Below are 16,165 nucleotides of genomic sequence, written 5' to 3' on the forward strand. Positions count from 1 at the left end.
CTTTGATGGATGGAGCTGCCTTGTTAGAAATTGCATTATGAATTATTCTGAACATACAGAGCTACAAAGAGTAATATAATGGACCTACCTACCACCTAGCTTAACAAATGAAACGTTGCTAACAGCTGGAGCCCTTGAGCCACGACCTGGGTGTTGTGTATGAGTCGCGTTCGTCCTGTACTTTCACATCGTGTGTACACACACATAGATGCGTGCGCTTGTAGCACACGCCCACTTCATGCATGTTTGCGTTCATCTTTGTACACCAGTGACTTCCATCATTGTTCCGTGGCCGCTTGCTTTTCTGCGCCTTCTGTCTGTACGATTTGTCTCCAGTGCCACCTGGGCTGATGTGTGTAGTGCTGCTGAATTTTTGTGACTGCAGAGTGTTCCGGTCAGTGGGTCTTGTTAGTGGGTATTTGAGTTGCTTCCAGTGTTTTCCTTTTACACAGTACTGCTGGAAGCGTGCTTGTTATAAATCCTCTTACACGCGTGGGGGTTTCTCAAGGACGGTTCATAGCAGTGGGGTTTCTGGGGCACTGGGAATGTGCCTCAACTTCATTACAGTTTGCAGAATTATTCCCTGATGTTTTACTTCATTCTTAACAAAAGTAGATCTTTATAACTTGCGTGTGTCAGTTTATGTTAATATTTCAGGCATAGTGGATGGACGATTACAGTTTAGCTGAACTAGAAGACACCATTTAAGCCTTATTGGGAGGACCGATTTACAGAGCCAAGAGCTGATTTAAAGTGGAGGTAGACACGGGCCGTCTTCATACTCACATAAACCCCCACCGAGAAGCACTGAGGTCGGATTCAGTTGGCTGTGCAGCTGTTCCTCTTACATTTTTTACGCAGTTTTAACCAAAGAGCATTTTGGATTATTTTTAGATCTAGATGGCTCACTGTGGAACGATTTGTTGTATGAATATCTGAGAGAGTGAATACATGAATGAAACTGTGGAACTGAACATAAGAGCAATAAAATATAGTAGAATAAAATTAAGACCAAGTTAGTGTTCCGGAGTTGAGGCGTTACAGGGAAAGGCTATGGTGGGGGAAGGTTCCCACATTCATTTCCTGTAAACCTGGCTGGAGGCTGTAATGAAATGAATGTGACACCTGCCTTCTGCCAGCGCCCCTGTCTGGTGGCAGGGTGCTGACACACGGCTGTTTCTAGTTCTCTTATCACAAGCTCCAAGCCGGGGAGGCCTGATGTGCTTCTCCATGGTGGCAGCTGAGCAGCCATGTCCCTCAGGACAACCTCCGATAGTCCTCCCGGTCAGGTGGGTGTGACATACCAGTGTCAGTCATAGACTCTGCTTGCTAAAGCCTGGCTGCTATGAAATTAAGACTGATTTCCTGAACAGAACACTCAGTTCTGGCTGGGTGCCTTGTGAGGGCGGGCCCGGAAGACTTGAGTTATGTATTCGCAAGCTCTTGTAAACACATGGGACATATGCAGTCACTGTTGAATGTCACCTTGGGGGACCATCCAGAACATTCTGGAGGTAGTATGTTAATTTGCTAGGGCTACAGAAACGCAGTACCACAAATTGTGTGGCTCAAAAACAGAACTTTGTCTAATGGCTCTTGAGGCTGGAAGTCTAAGATCAAGGTGTCTTCTAAGGCTTCTCTCCTTGGTTTGTAGACGACCGTCTTCTCCCTGTGTCTTCACTTCACTTCACATGTCCTCTGTTTATAAGGACAGCAAATACATTGGATCAGGGCCCACACTAACGACCTCACTTTAAGTTGATCACCTCTGTAAAGACCCAGGTCCAAACACGGTCACGTTCTGAGGTCCTGGGGCTCAGGATGTCAACATAAGTTTGGGGGACACAAGTCAACTCCTAACAGGTAGGGGCGCAATGTAGGATTGTGTGTGCATTGTTAAAAGGCTACTTGCGAGCAAGATTTTCAGCTATTGGGGGGTCAGTGTTCTAGACATGGTCATACTTTCCCAGGTTCGCAGTTGTTCCTTTTCACAGGTGCAAGAGCAAATTCAGTGCGACCACAGGTGTGATCTAGTACAGGGAGCTGGTTTGCTTGCTGACTTCTAGGCAGGAAGTTTCGGAGATCAGTTTAAAAACAGATTTTATCATTGGAATTCCGTATACATTGATTTTTTTTCCCCTAAGAGTTTTATTGTCTGAAGCCTTGCCTTATAGCTGTCTTGTTTTTAAACTTGTTTTCAAGTTTATTTCAGTTGTTAAAATATAAATACCTTTGGTGAACACACAATGTGATATATAGATAATATATTACAGAATTGTACACCTGAAATCTATGTAACTTTGCTAACAATTGTCGCCCCAATAAACTTTAAAGAAAAGTAAAATATAAATACCTGAAAATATTTTTTTTTTTGGTTCTAGATTTGAAAGGAATTGTATTTGTCATCCAGAGTCAAAGTAATTCTTTTCACACAAAGAGAGCAGAACAGTTAAAAAGAAGCATCTTAAAGCAAGCTGCAGATCTTACCCAGGTATGTGGAGATGGTTTGGGATGTCCACTAACATTTATTTATTTTTGTTTATTTATTTTTTAAACCGCAATTACTTTATTTATTTATTTATTTATTTATTTTTATTGGGGAAGGGGAACAGGACTTTATTGGGGAACAGTGTGTACTTCCAGGACTTCTTTTTTCCAAGTCAAGTTGTTGTCCTTTCAATCTCAGTTGTGGAGGGTGCTGTTCAGCTTCAAGTTGTTGTTCTTTGAGTCTTAGTTATGGAGGGCGCAGCTCAGCTCCAGGTCCAGTTGCCATTGCTAGTTGCAGGGGGCAGAGCCCACCATCCCTTGCGGGACTTGAGGAATTGAACTGGCAACCTTGTGGTTGAGAGCCCACTGGCCCATGTGGGAATCGAACTGGAAGCCTTCGGAGTTAGGAGCACGGAGCTCTAAGGAGCTCTAACTGCCTGAGCCACCGGGCCAACCCTCCACTAACATTTATTGATACATTTATGTTCTCCAGAGCACTTGGTCTGTAGAGAATCAATTTTATTTAAATGAGAATAATTCTTCTGACTTGTTTTGCTTATTTATATTGACTGTTTATGGCTTAAAATGCACTAGTTAATTCCTAATGCTCAAAACATCACATTCTAAATTATTATATATATTTTTCAATTTAAGAGAATTACATAATTATATAGGACTGTCATGGTTTTGTCATAAAGTATGATAAAAGAAGTGGAAGAAATAACTTTTTAAAAGCAGGGCTTAAAATAGAGATAATTAACGTTCAAAATTTTGGTAACAAGTTCTAAGGCAATTTTCATGTTGAAATACCATTTTGATTAACCTTAGTGTGATGTTTCCTCTGTGAGTCTCTTAGTCTGTTTTTTAATTGGATATCATTAATTGAACTTTTGATTTGATATGTAATGTATTACCTGAGAAGGATCACGGAGAGAAAGATCGACACGTACAGGTCCATTTCAGTAAAGTTTAAAAGAGGCATGAACTGAATTTAATGCTGGAGGTTTGGGGCAAAGGGAGCTGCGCCTCGAGTCGCCTTGCTGGTGCTTTCTTCTGTAGCCAAGCGACAAACATTCCTCAGGCTGCTGCACCGCCTGCTGTGGCCTCCGGAGGGAAGTGTGTGAGTGTGGATGGTGCCAGCCATGGGGGTCTGGGCAGGCGCCCTGATGGAAGGCGTGTGTGCATGATGGATTGCTGTCTTTCTGTTGGTGGGGGCTGGGAAGTAGGGTTGGACGTGTCACAGGAAAAATGAGCCGCCCTAATGATACTGAAGGCTGAGACGCTGCTGGGATTAAGGCTCGTTGTTTCATCCCGAAATGCTTTACGTACAAGATTCATCCAGCCTCCCCACGTCCTTGGGAGGACAGGGCCCTGGCTCCCTTGCTTGCAGCATCACACCTTCTCAGGGGGAGGGAAGAATTGCCTGCTATAGGCAGATGGCTTTTTTTCGGTGGAGATTGGAGCAGCTGGATGAGTCTGGACTTCTCTGTCTGGAAACCCAGCTTTTAGAGAGTTTCTTCTATAAACCTTTCCTGATTTCCTCAGAGAGGCAGACATGCCACCACTTTGACTGGCTGGGCTTCTTCCGTTTGCTCTGCAGAAGCAGAATCCCTAGTGGAGTGGACACAGGAGGCTGTTGCAGGGGCGGGGGGCCGCCAGTAGCCCACACAGTTCCTCAGGTGGTCCCGGCAAGCACTGATGGAATGTAGGTCCATTGGGCCTTGGCAGCTACATTACTGTGCTCAGCGATGACATCAGGACAATTATGTGTCACTCGCTCCGCCATGAATGAAGATCTGTGCATCCCTGTGTACCCACGTGTGACGTTGCTCTCAGAAGTACCTTCTGCCTTGGGCAGGCAGGTCCGTGTGTCTCAGATTGTATACCTTCCCCACTGAATCCATACTAATCGTCCTTGACACTCAGGTGGAAATGGCAGCCTTTGCCAGCAAAGACCAGGCGACAGAGAGTGCCCCATATGTCCTCTACAAGTGGTCCCCTCTTTTATGTTTTGGACTTTTTTGTGCCAAGGGGTACTAACCACTGGCTCTCTGCCTGCCTTGCCCCACACTTTTTTGGGAAGCGCGGCTTACAGGGACCTCGAGGCTGGCCGTACGTACTCCCAGGACTCGGCTCAAGTGGGAATTAGGCATGTGGGTACCTTTTGGTGGGAGCATGGACATTACAGCATGTTCCTCCTTTTTGTCCTCTTAGGGACAGTGAGACTTGGGAGGGCGCTGCTTCTTCAGGAGGCTCGGGACCTCCACAGAGGGTAGGGCCCAGGTACAAGATTCCTGGATGTTTAGGGCTGGCTTTAGGCTTGGGGGCAGGACGATGGTCATAGGTCCCATCTAAGCCGTAGTCACAGGTCCCCATCTAAGCTGACCTTGTCAGTCGTGGTTAGGAGTGGAGGACAGGTGTTGGCTAGAGCTTCTCCGTGTCTCAGGAGTGGAGGCAGGAAGGACGGCCATGGAGAGTGTGGATCCACAGAGCGCTGAGGACCGCAGGCTTGCCACCTTTCGCCAGGACAGCCACACCAGAGCTTGTGAACCGAAGTCCCTGTCTCTGGGTCACCTAGCACTTTACTTGCCAGTCATTTAAACTTGTGACTGTTCCCGGGATCACCTTGCTGTGCCGGCCTTTATGACTTTGGCAGATTGTACACTTAAAATTTGTTCACGTTAAATGTTCTTACCGCAATACAAGAAAAAAAATTCAATAAAAATTCAATACTAGCTAGGTTGGGGGTGGGTGGGAATAGGAGAGGGCTTTCTGCATGGGCAGCCAGGTAAAGGCGGCCAGGTGAGAGGCAGGAGCACGGTGTGTATGGGCGCTGCCTGCTGTCCCAGGGTGGGGTCAGGTGGCAGGTGGCAATGAGGGCGGCCAGCCTGGACGGTTAGGCCGGGACCTGACCACAGAGGAGCTGGATGTCCTCTTGAGGACCCAGGCCTTTCCCAGGGGCATTTCTGGTATTTTGAAAGAAATGTCTTTGATGTCCAAGACACTGAGTATGTCTGGCCCCTGGCAGTATGCGCTGGGAGCGACCCCCTACCCTGTTACTAAAAGTGCTTCCTGTGAGAATTACTGCTGGGGAGAGCGTTAGGGCTGCAACCTTAGCTTTGCAGTTTAAAACCGTCACTCTGGTGGCTGTGAGGCGGGCAGCTTTAAGAGAGCCGGGGGAAGGGGGCCTGATTCTCAGGTGATGGTGGTGGGGTGACGTGGGGCCAGAGCTGGGGGACATCGGGCCCGTGTGGGGCTGAAGGAGAAGTGAGGACATCCAGGGAGGACTGAGGGCGGGTGGGGCCAGCCACCATCTGAGGTTGCAGGTGACGGGCTCTCAGAGTGACAGGGTGCCAATGACTCAGGTGTCTGTAGATGAAATCTGAGGTGGAGGGTCAGTGGTGGGGGCTGCATGTCTGAAGCTCAGGAGAAAGGTTTGGCCAGAAGATGGCAGGTCTGGGAGTCGGCTGAGAGCTTGTAGGTGCTTCCAGGGGAGCGGTGGGACCCTGGGGACCCGTGTCTGGGGGCTGGGCAGAGCAGGCGCAGCCCACCCAGGACACAGAGGACAGAGAGCAGGGGCCTCCTGGGATGGCATGTAGTGATCAGTCCTTTTCCCCTGAGGACTCAGGAGGGGCTCAAACTGTCCATGTCACTGGACAGTCTGTGTGGACTCCCGCCTGTACCCTCACCTCAGCAGCGGGGGACGCCATTGCCACTGTGTGATTATTTTTAATTGTGGTAAAAAGCATACAACATAAAATTTGCCATTGTAATCATTTTTAAGTGTACGGTTTTGTTCTGTAAGGTGCATTTGCATTGTGCTACCCGTTTCCAGAACTTTTTCATTTTCCCAACTGAAACTCTGTTCCCACTAAATAATGACTCCCCATTTCCCCTGCCCCAGACCCTGGGGACCCCCCTTCTCTTGTCTGTCTCTGTGGATTTGAGGACTCCAGGGGCCTCCTGTAAGTGGAATGACACAGGATTTGTCTTTCTGTGACTGGCTCTTTTCACTGAGGACGATGGCCTCCAGGCTCAACACCCGCAAAGCTGTAGCTTCTGGCTGCGTGTATCGTTAGTGTTACTTTGACAGACTCTCCTCCAGGTCCTGCTGCCCTGCAGGTGACCTCCATGCTCATTTGGGGCCCCACGTGGGTGCCCGTGTGCTCTTTGTTCTTTAGGGCGTCTGTCCCACCCTCAGCTCTGCGCTCCTCTCCTCCCCTGTCCCCCAGGGCACCTACTTGTACAATGTCAAACACAGTCCATCAAACAATAGGATCGTCGCCGGTGAATTATTCTTGGCTTTGAAAACTTAGAGAACAGCTCCGTTCATCTGAAGTACTTAACTTTTCTTGCACTTCGTTCTATGCTACTTAGTTTCAGTGTGCTTATACTTAACTTTTATTGTCCTTGACATTTATAATTTTTACTTCAGACAATCTGTTTTGTAGGTGACTCACGTTGCCACTAGGTGGCAATATTGGTTTTGCATTTCAAGACTCGTAATTAAGCAGTGTCATTAAGCAAACCCCTCTCCTCCAGCATTTAATTTCTGTGATAATAAGAGGAATATGGACTAAAGTAGTAAGGAAACCACTGTTTAATGATAAGATAGTCTGTTTTCCCTATTCTGAAATTCTTTCCCGGGACGGAAGCTAGCTGAGTACTCAAGTACAGTAAGTCCTCACTTAACATCGTCCATAGGTTCTTGGAAACTGTACAAGGAAACCAGTTCTACCCTAGGCTGATTGATAGAAACAAGAGTTAAGTCCCCATGGCATATTTCTGGTCACAAAAACATCACCAAACTGCTAAATAAAGGTCCAAAACCCTTCTCATATTAAACACTGAAACCAACATGAACTCTACATCCATTTAAGAAAGATGAATAAACACAAGTGAGATAATGATTTTCCAGCCCGCTATTCCAGTTCAGGGTGGCAGTGAATGGAGCCCATCACAGCAGCTCAGGGCGCCAGGTGGGACCCACCCTGGACAGGACGCCCTCCCATAACACACCCACTCACACAGGGACAGTGGGATGTGGGGGGCGGGGAACCAGAGTTCCTGGAGAAAATCTACAGGTTTTCTCTGCACATAGACAGAGGCCCCGGCAGGGAACCGATACTCGGTTCTCATCAATGTTGTAACAAAACATTGAACAGACGGCATTATTCGAGGACCTGCTATAATTTGTAGAAAACGTCATCCCTCAGGTTCAATTCACTCAGTAGATCCAGAGTGTCCTCTAATGACTTAGAGCATATATGTTTGGATTAACAGGTCTTTGGGTAGTTGAAGTAGCCCGAAAGATTTTAGAGTGGGCAGCTGTATTTGGTACTGGTTCCTTTCTTTCTCTTTATAGAGTTCTTTAGCCTACATGTGTGCTTAAAAGTTGAATTGATCCCATAAGTAGCATTTTAGAGATCCAAAGATTGTTGACAGCTAACACGGGCTGCAGACAATACTTGGGGCAATGACGAGGTACCCTGACCCAGAGCTACATGCAAATAGAGAAGTGAGATTCAGTTCCGAAATGCACAGAACAGAAGGAGACACGGTCACTCTAAGAGGCAGGTATGGCTCCCTAGTTAAAACTCAACTGGAACTTGTTTTAAGAAATTGACATATTCTGGAGGAAGAATGGACAGCTCGGTCATCAGCCCTGGAAGCTTTGAGACTTGGAGGCAGAAGATGGCAGGACGTCCCCAGCACCGTGGCGGGGAGTGCTGGCTTCTTCGAGGAGGGGACGGTCCCATGGTTTGGCAGGTGTGCACTAGACTCTAATAAGCAGGCTGTGTGGGGCCAGAAGGCCTGAACCAGGACGCCTTCAGGTGGCAGTTTTGGGTTTCTCCATCGATTTGTCCACCATGGGCATTCACAAAAGTGGCTCAGTGGGGGGGACGGGGGTGCAACAGCAGTCAGTTTGATCGTTTGAATATTTATCTGACAGCCCAAAATATCTGTTCCTCCCACACTACCAGATGTCTGGAATTGTTGTTTGTTTATTCATTACTGTGGTCGGGTTGTGCTTGACTACAAAGTCTGCCCCCAAAAATGAAAGTGCAGAAATGTAAGGATTTCTGTGATTATTCATCTGCTTCTAGCTGGTCTCTTTGCTTCGTCAAGTCATTACCTGTGCCCGTTGGGCCTCAAGGCACCAGAATGCGGTCTTACTAAAAACACAAACATTTTTCATCCTTATAATGACTGAATATACAACTTTCTATGTGAAATTTAATCCTGTACTTGGAATTGTTTCTAGAGTGGTGAAAGCGTTTTCGTTTTCTGAAATAATTGGGGTCACGGTAAGTTGTTATTCTCATCTCCAGCTTTCAAACTGGAGTTTATAATGGCTTTGAAGTTGATAATGATATGTTTCTTCCAATCAATAAGCCAGCAGACTTCACCAAGTGTACTTTCGTGTGTGGAGTGCCATTCTGGATTGCAGTGGAGCAAAGGGTTAGAAAAGATTCCAATTCTTTGAATTATTGATAAGATAGATGGTATTTCACAATAGAAAGGACTATGTCACTGAGTAGAAATTAGAAGTCCAAAATGAGTAGTATGTGAAAATGTTTATTCATCCAATATTCTTTGGACATCTATAGTGACAGTAGGTACTGTTGAATGTGAAAGGGCATCTCTAAATAACTCATGGGGCCCTCGAGAAACACAGTGCCCATTGAAAGCTGTTTAAGAAGCAGAGCGATACGTAAAAAGCACGAATTAACATAGTGCTGACTGTGTGTGAAACCCGAGGATACATAAGGAGGACTTGTCAAATCAGGTGGGAAAGACAGCGGACATGAGCTGCAGGTGTTGGTTTAGAGCATGGACCCGGGACTAGATGACGGGGATGTGGATTGTCAGGAGTTTACTGTTGGGGTGCCACGTGGAACTGGTATTTGAGGAGGCACAGTGTGGGGACAAGTACAGCGCATGTTAGCAGTGGGATGGCAATCTTTTTAGATTGGAACAGAAGGAAAGCAAAGTGGGTGAGATGGGGAGATGTGGGGGACAAATACGGGGTTCTTAAGTGCACATCTGTAGATGTAAGGATACAGAGTTTGAAGAAATGCTATTTTTTTTCTGAGCTTATCTCCCCTCATGACAGGTGGAAGGGCCATGTGATGTTACAAAGATTGACTAAAGGTGCGTGGACAGTTCCTGTGAAGACCTCCGAATTAATCAGGCACTTAGTGCATTTCATTTTAAATGCCTACTATGTGCATATAGCATCTGGGTGTCCGTTATGATTTGACTTCTGTTTTCTGAACTTAAAAAAAAATCCTTTCCTGAGTAGATGTTTGCGTGAAAAATCGTCTGTCTTGTATGTTACACGAGTGGGAGCAGACAGCCCAGAACCTGGCGAGCACTCCAGCACAGTGTCTTATGACGATGGGGTGGAGAGGTGGTCACAGGGAGAGTCTCTTTCACCTTCTGGATCTTGGGGTCCAGTAACCAAGGGGATCCTACACTGAGAGAATTTTGACTGAAGCTTCAGAAGTGTGTCAACACTTGACTAACATTAAGGAAACCATTATTGTTCTCCAAAGGAGATTCAAAATATGATGAAATCGGAAACAGTAAAGGAAAGAAGATGAAGCATCATTTTGTGTGTGTATTTTTTTTAGTAGGTCCTAATAAAATAAGGATTTGTGCACCATTTTGAAGACCCTGAAGTGTGACCTTTAACCTTTGCACAGGGCAAGGGTCATGCTAGATTGGGAAATCAACTTTGTTGGGGAACAGGGAGGTGAGAGAGCTGGCAGAGGGAAGGATGGAGTCTGGAATGACGCAGGACCTGGGATAGGCCGGAACCACAGGTAAATTATGGTTCCATTTTTAAGGCAACCTGCAAATACAGAAAAACAAATTCAGAAGTGGGATATGCTTATAAGGTTTCAATTCTGGAGGTTGGTACAGCTGTAAATTACATTTTATGGTAGGTGTTGGAGCACATTTTTCGCTTTAGGCCAAATGGAGCCCGGCTAGCTGCTGCTTAGAAATCTTCCCACTCTCTCACCTCCCCCGACTAGAGAGCTTGTGATGGGAACACACACTTCTAATTTTACTGCCTTTTTCTGTGGTATGAACTTTGTTTAAAACCTGGCAGACTCTTAACCTTACAAATAAATGATTCTTTTTGCTTGCTCACAGAAAGTTTTGGAAATCACTATTTTCTTGAGAAGAGTTAGTCAGGCCTTGAGTTATTAGTTTTAAAAAAACCCCTCATTTTCATGAAATAAGCCAGGAAAGGGAGAGCAAAACCTTTATAGATCATAGAGCAAAGAAGCTTGATCAAGATGGCCTTGTGTCTTCTATTGTTAGGGATTTCTTAATTGGCAAGGAGACAGCGTGAGGTACTCCCTTAGGAGCTTGGCTTTCAGAGTTGAGTCATTCTCACTCAGCTTTTCTTTTTAGGTGAGAGTAATTAGATACTTAATCACTCACTAAAAGTTTGTTTTTTGTAGTCACTGATAGTTAAGTAATCACATTAAGTTATTTGTTAAATTGGAGATTTGATGACATTGCCGTTGAATAAGAATGGTCATCTATTCATTTAATAAATCTTTATCGGCTATTTACTTTATGCAGAGGCTTGGGAAAGCTGCCCCAGAGGCAGAGCAGTGAGTCCACTCCTGGGGCAGGAGTCGCTCAACAATAATGATTATCTGCGCTGTGTGGACGGGCGTGCTATGAGTGCCCGTCTTTTCGTCTGTCCAGCATTTGAACCCCTCTCTGGCCCTGAGAACCTGGCCCCGTGTGTTCTGGTGGGGTTGGGGCTTGGCCCACTAAGAATGTCAGAGGCCAGACACTGGTCTCCCCGAGCTCGGGAGGGGGCCTGTGATGGAGTGCGTCCGGGTAGACATTATTGCCACCCAGGATTCTGAGTCTGGAGCCAGGGACCCAAAGAAGCTGGTCGCTTTAGAACTCACTGTAGTGTCAGCTTGGTTCGGACATTTGAACTGAGCCTGGAAGAAATAGTAAGAGTTTGCTAGACTCCTGCCAGGGTCACCTGTGTGGACTGCCTGGATGGAGGATGTCCCTCGTGGGTCTCACTGCTGTTAGCGGACGGTGCCTGTCAGGAAGGTGAACTGTTGTGTGAGCCAGCACGATGGTTCACGTTGGGAAGGTGGCCTCGGAGAGACGCGTGAGATGTCTCATGCATGGGGTCCGGGCCTGGAGTGGAGACACAGACTTGGAGCTGCAGGGTAATCCCGGCTGGCTGTCACTGCGTGCGTGTCCCCATTGTTATTTTATTTGGTGCTCAAAGCCACACAGTGCTGAGCTGTTTTCAAGCGTCAGCGCATGTAAGTCTGTGAAGTACTTACTGTTATCCTCCCCATTTGCAGAGGGGAAGCTGAGGCTCCGACTGAGTGACACGCCCATGGTCACATCACTAGTGAACAGTGCAGCTGGCCTGTGTGTCCTTTTCAAGTGGCCCCAAAGCCTCTACTGTCTGTGTGGCTGCCTCCTGACACGCACCTGGGGCTCTCGTCACCGGCGGGCCGGAGATCAGTGCAGCGGGCGTGTGCAAAGAACTCCACGCTGCTTAGGTGACAGTGTCCTGTTCACGCCACCCCTTTACCTGGCTTTATTTTTCTTATGCCATTTATCCCTGACATTATCTTTTAGATTTATTTGCTTATTGCCTGTCTCTTTCATTAGAATGTGAGCTCCAAGAAGGCAGGCACTTGGCCCTGTCTTTTCACAGCTGTTTACTGTGTTCCTAGAACAGTGCCTGGCACACAGTAGTTGCTCCACAAAATAGTGTCAAATCCATAATAATAACAATTGTCACATGCATAGCATGTGCCAAGTGGAGGCATGTGTTAACTTGTTGTTTTTATTCCTATGGTAGATGACATGAGACGAGATGACAGAGGCACAGACAAGCCAAGAAACTTGCTAAAGGTTGCACAGCCCAGAAGAGATGGAGTGAGGATTCTGATTAAGTACTTTGGCTCCAGAAATCAGGTCCTTAAATACTAGGCTTTACTCCCTTTCATGAATGAGTGGATGGTTAGTTAAAACAGATTTATAGGAGCTATAAAAATGTACGTAGTAATGCGTTTCAAAGTAAATACGTAGTTTATAAGAATAAATTTTATAAATAATGAGGTCATATTTTTCTCTTGTTAAGAAAGGACAGTTAATGACTAAGGTCTGCGTCTGGAAAAAAATTTTTTTTTTTTTTTTTTTTTAAGATAGGCTCAGATTCCTGGAAGATATGTTATTATAGCATCATATGTAATCTCCTGGTCCATAAATAATACTGGGTTTTTAAAGGCTAGTAAATCTGTCTGATCCATGCTTCAAACAGCACACTCCACCTCTCTGCTATCATCCTCGTAAGATACACCAACTTCTTAGGGAAGAAATTATAACAGCAAACAGATGTTAATTTTCATCCTAATTTATTTGTTGGTCTAAAAGCTCAGTTCAGCGCCTGAGAAGTATATCATAGCTGGGATTTAGAAATGCAGTTGAACTGGAATCAGTCTTTAAACTGAAGAAATATCTTGACGTTTGCTTTCTAATTGAGTGCTTGGTCTGAATGAGACTGAATTAGACCATAAGCTCATGTACTGCTAAGCTTATATTTTAAATTAAGGTTTGGACAAGTTATAAACATTGGGAAACAGTCTGTGAAGAGGGGAAAGGCCAGATAATGGAGTTAAATGAGTTGAATTCTTTCCAGACACAGGCAGAAAAACTAAAGTGGTTCAGAACCAAACTTGCCCAATAATGAAAGTTACTTGTGATATTTTCTATGTTAATCTATTTTCATCCATGTTCAAATGCTGCCTTTTTTTATTCATACTATTTATTTTTCTAGCTATACATTTTCATGGTTTTTCCTCCTCATTAAGAACAAGGGGCTGAGCATTTTTAGAATGCTCGGTTATGGAGTCAAACCCCTTTCTCTAATGAACATAATGAATATGTGTAAGAACCAGGTACTGAATTAGAGTGTTGGTTTTGAGTTTGCTTGTTTTCGGTAATTATTAGCAGCTTTAAATGTGAACATGTGCCTCAATAACAACTAGGTTCAAAGGAAGTCCTGACTGAAAGTCCAGTGGGCTTTCTGAGTTCAAAGTGCTTGTTAGGACACAGGTTGAAGCTGACGATGGAAAGAAAGGTAGACTTTAGTTCAATGGGACAGGTAGAGATGCCATAAGAAGTTCAGATCACTGTAATCAAGTTTTTCTTGTTTTTTGCCTTTTCTGTCATTTACCCACATGTGGTCATTTGCATTTTTAGCTCCTTTATGCTTACCTCTGCTATGGCGTTACCTCCTTGTTGAAAGGATTTTTCCTTACTTTTCAGGTTAGAAACAGTTAAGTGTCCGGGTTCTGTTGAATAGGCATCGTTTATAAGACAGGGCTGCATGCCTGACTGTCCAAATCTCCCACACCTTTTCTTCCTTATATTCCCCTTGATTTTTCATTTGAAAACTTTCTCAGTCATTCTAGATAAAAATGCTTCAGCTCTAAAAATGCCTTACGGTGGTGATACAACACCTTTACAGAGGTCTGAATCCTGTCATGGTGTTAAGACAGATGGAAGGAACATAAATTATGACCATTCCGAGTGGTAAGAACTGGGATAAGATCATCTGATGGAAAATTTCACTGTGACCTTTTAAATTATTCTGTCTTAGAAGTGCTAATATATGAACATGTCTGTAAGTATTTGAGTCTTCTGTAGTCACAGAATTTATTCACACACACACACACACACACACACACACACATACACACACACACACACCAAACAGGAATAAAAGCTCATGGGGCTTTTTGAGGATTAGTAGACAAAAATCTATTTATAATTAAAGTGACCGTGGCTTCATCAAGAGTTGATGAAGACCAGATTCTGTGTCAAGGGAGAACTTACTCTGTCCTCCTGAGACACAGGTATTCACACCCCTGTGGACACAGCTATGAACACAGTACACTAGTTTTTGAAGTGTTTCTATTTAGAGATAAAGAGGTACAGAAAGCTCGATTGCCATTTCTGTGTTTACCAACTGAAGCAAATATGAAATCCAGACATACATGGTTTAGTGAACAGAAAGTGATGGAGATAGGAATGGCCATAATCCACAGACTTTATTTTAGCTTAGAATTCAACTCGCCCTTGGTGCTGACTCAACCTTTGCGCTGCATTTCTGTCGTGACAGAAGTTATTCTTAGACCATCTTTGTGCCTCTGCCTTTGTGCCCTCAGGGCCTTTTTGCTGATGTTACCTGTTTAGGAGTGATACTTGTTTAGGTATGGTACCTATTTAGGTGTGATACCTGTTTAGGTGTGATACCTGTTGACATCACTTACATATTTCCTCTAACTAGGAAGGATATAGTACTTGTTTGGGAGAAAAATTTTGAGGTGCATTTATTGTTCTTCAAAACATTTTTAAAACTAAACCATGATTTAACTACATAAAGGATTTTTAAAGCTTATATGTATAACCTTTGTCATCTTGACACAAATATTTTAATTTTCTGGCTCCTTTCCAGTCTCTTCATATATAAATTTGTTTTACATTAGTTAGAATTGTGTCTGTTCCCATTTAACATAAAGATATTTCCGTGATTATAAAGTCTTCATTGTATTTCAATTGCTACATAATAGCCCATTTACTACTTATTTTCTTATAAAACTCTTTTTAGTATTTACTATGTTTCTTTTCTAGCTAGTTCATATAAGCATGCTCCCATAATTATTTGAAGTTTTATGCAAATGTTAACATTATTAGTTTTCTTCACACATGAATTTTGTTCTTATATAATCCCTCATGAATATATCTATATATCCACCTACATATCTATCTATCTATATATATATATATATCGACACATATAGCAAGTTTTTAAAAACAATGAAAATTGCTGCATAATCCAATCAACAGTAGGAAAACCCTGGATTACATTGGGTAATTGCTAATTCAGCTTTAGGTTTACTTTTTCTCTCTAACATGCCACGTTGTCAGCCTGATTGCCCCTTTGATTACTGGTTTGCGTTTCATATTTGTACACGGAAGTTAAAATACAAAATAAAGAAACGAGGCTTGTTTGCTATCCAACTCCAAAGATTTATATTAAAAATGATTTTCTTCTTAAACATAAACTTATATGAACTTTAAGACTGTTGTGGAATCTATATTAGTGCAGTAATATTTCAAATAGTTAGACATTTGTTCTTAAAGTCTTTTGACTTTAACATAGTTACCAGGAAATAGTATAAAACACAGAATATACTAATGTTTGTTGGGGGAGGTGTTCGAGCTGATTAGGTATCTGACTCTTGGCTGGTAGCAAATGGAAATATATTGACTAGTGTTTTACTTCAACGCTAATGTTCATAGCCTTGAAATTATGGATCTCTCTTTTTATGTATGTGTGTGCATGTTTATTTAACCACAGTTGTGTCTCATTGCTGAATATGATTTCCTTCTATATTTATAAATTTTGAAATTCTATCATTGTGCTATAACTATTGTTACTTGAGTATTTAAGGATTATATTTCTCGTATTTATACCCCAAACTCTTTATGACGGTGTTTTAGTGCTTTTACGGCCCTTTAAAAATGTTTTTTCCACATGAGGTAAATTGGATGTTATATCCTCTGGTTTAGCCAAAGTGTTTCATTCCCCATGTGCTACCTG

At 43.8% G+C, this 16,165-nt stretch overlaps 1 protein-coding gene across 1 annotated transcript in view; it reads left to right on the forward strand.

Moving 5' to 3' along the window:
• B3GLCT (beta 3-glucosyltransferase) overlaps positions 1-16,165 on the forward strand; it is a 95,388-nt gene that overhangs the window by 23,994 nt on the left and 55,229 nt on the right. Inside the window, exon 4 of the mRNA XM_074330078.1 lies at positions 2,382-2,491. Coding sequence (XP_074186179.1) covers positions 2,382-2,491 — 110 coding nt within the window. The remainder of the gene's footprint in view (positions 1-2,381; positions 2,492-16,165) is intronic.

The sequence above is a fragment of the Rhinolophus sinicus genome, linkage group LG04, assembly GCF_036562045.2.
Source record: "Rhinolophus sinicus isolate RSC01 linkage group LG04, ASM3656204v1, whole genome shotgun sequence".
In the NCBI taxonomy this organism is placed as follows: domain Eukaryota; kingdom Metazoa; phylum Chordata; class Mammalia; order Chiroptera; family Rhinolophidae; genus Rhinolophus; species Rhinolophus sinicus.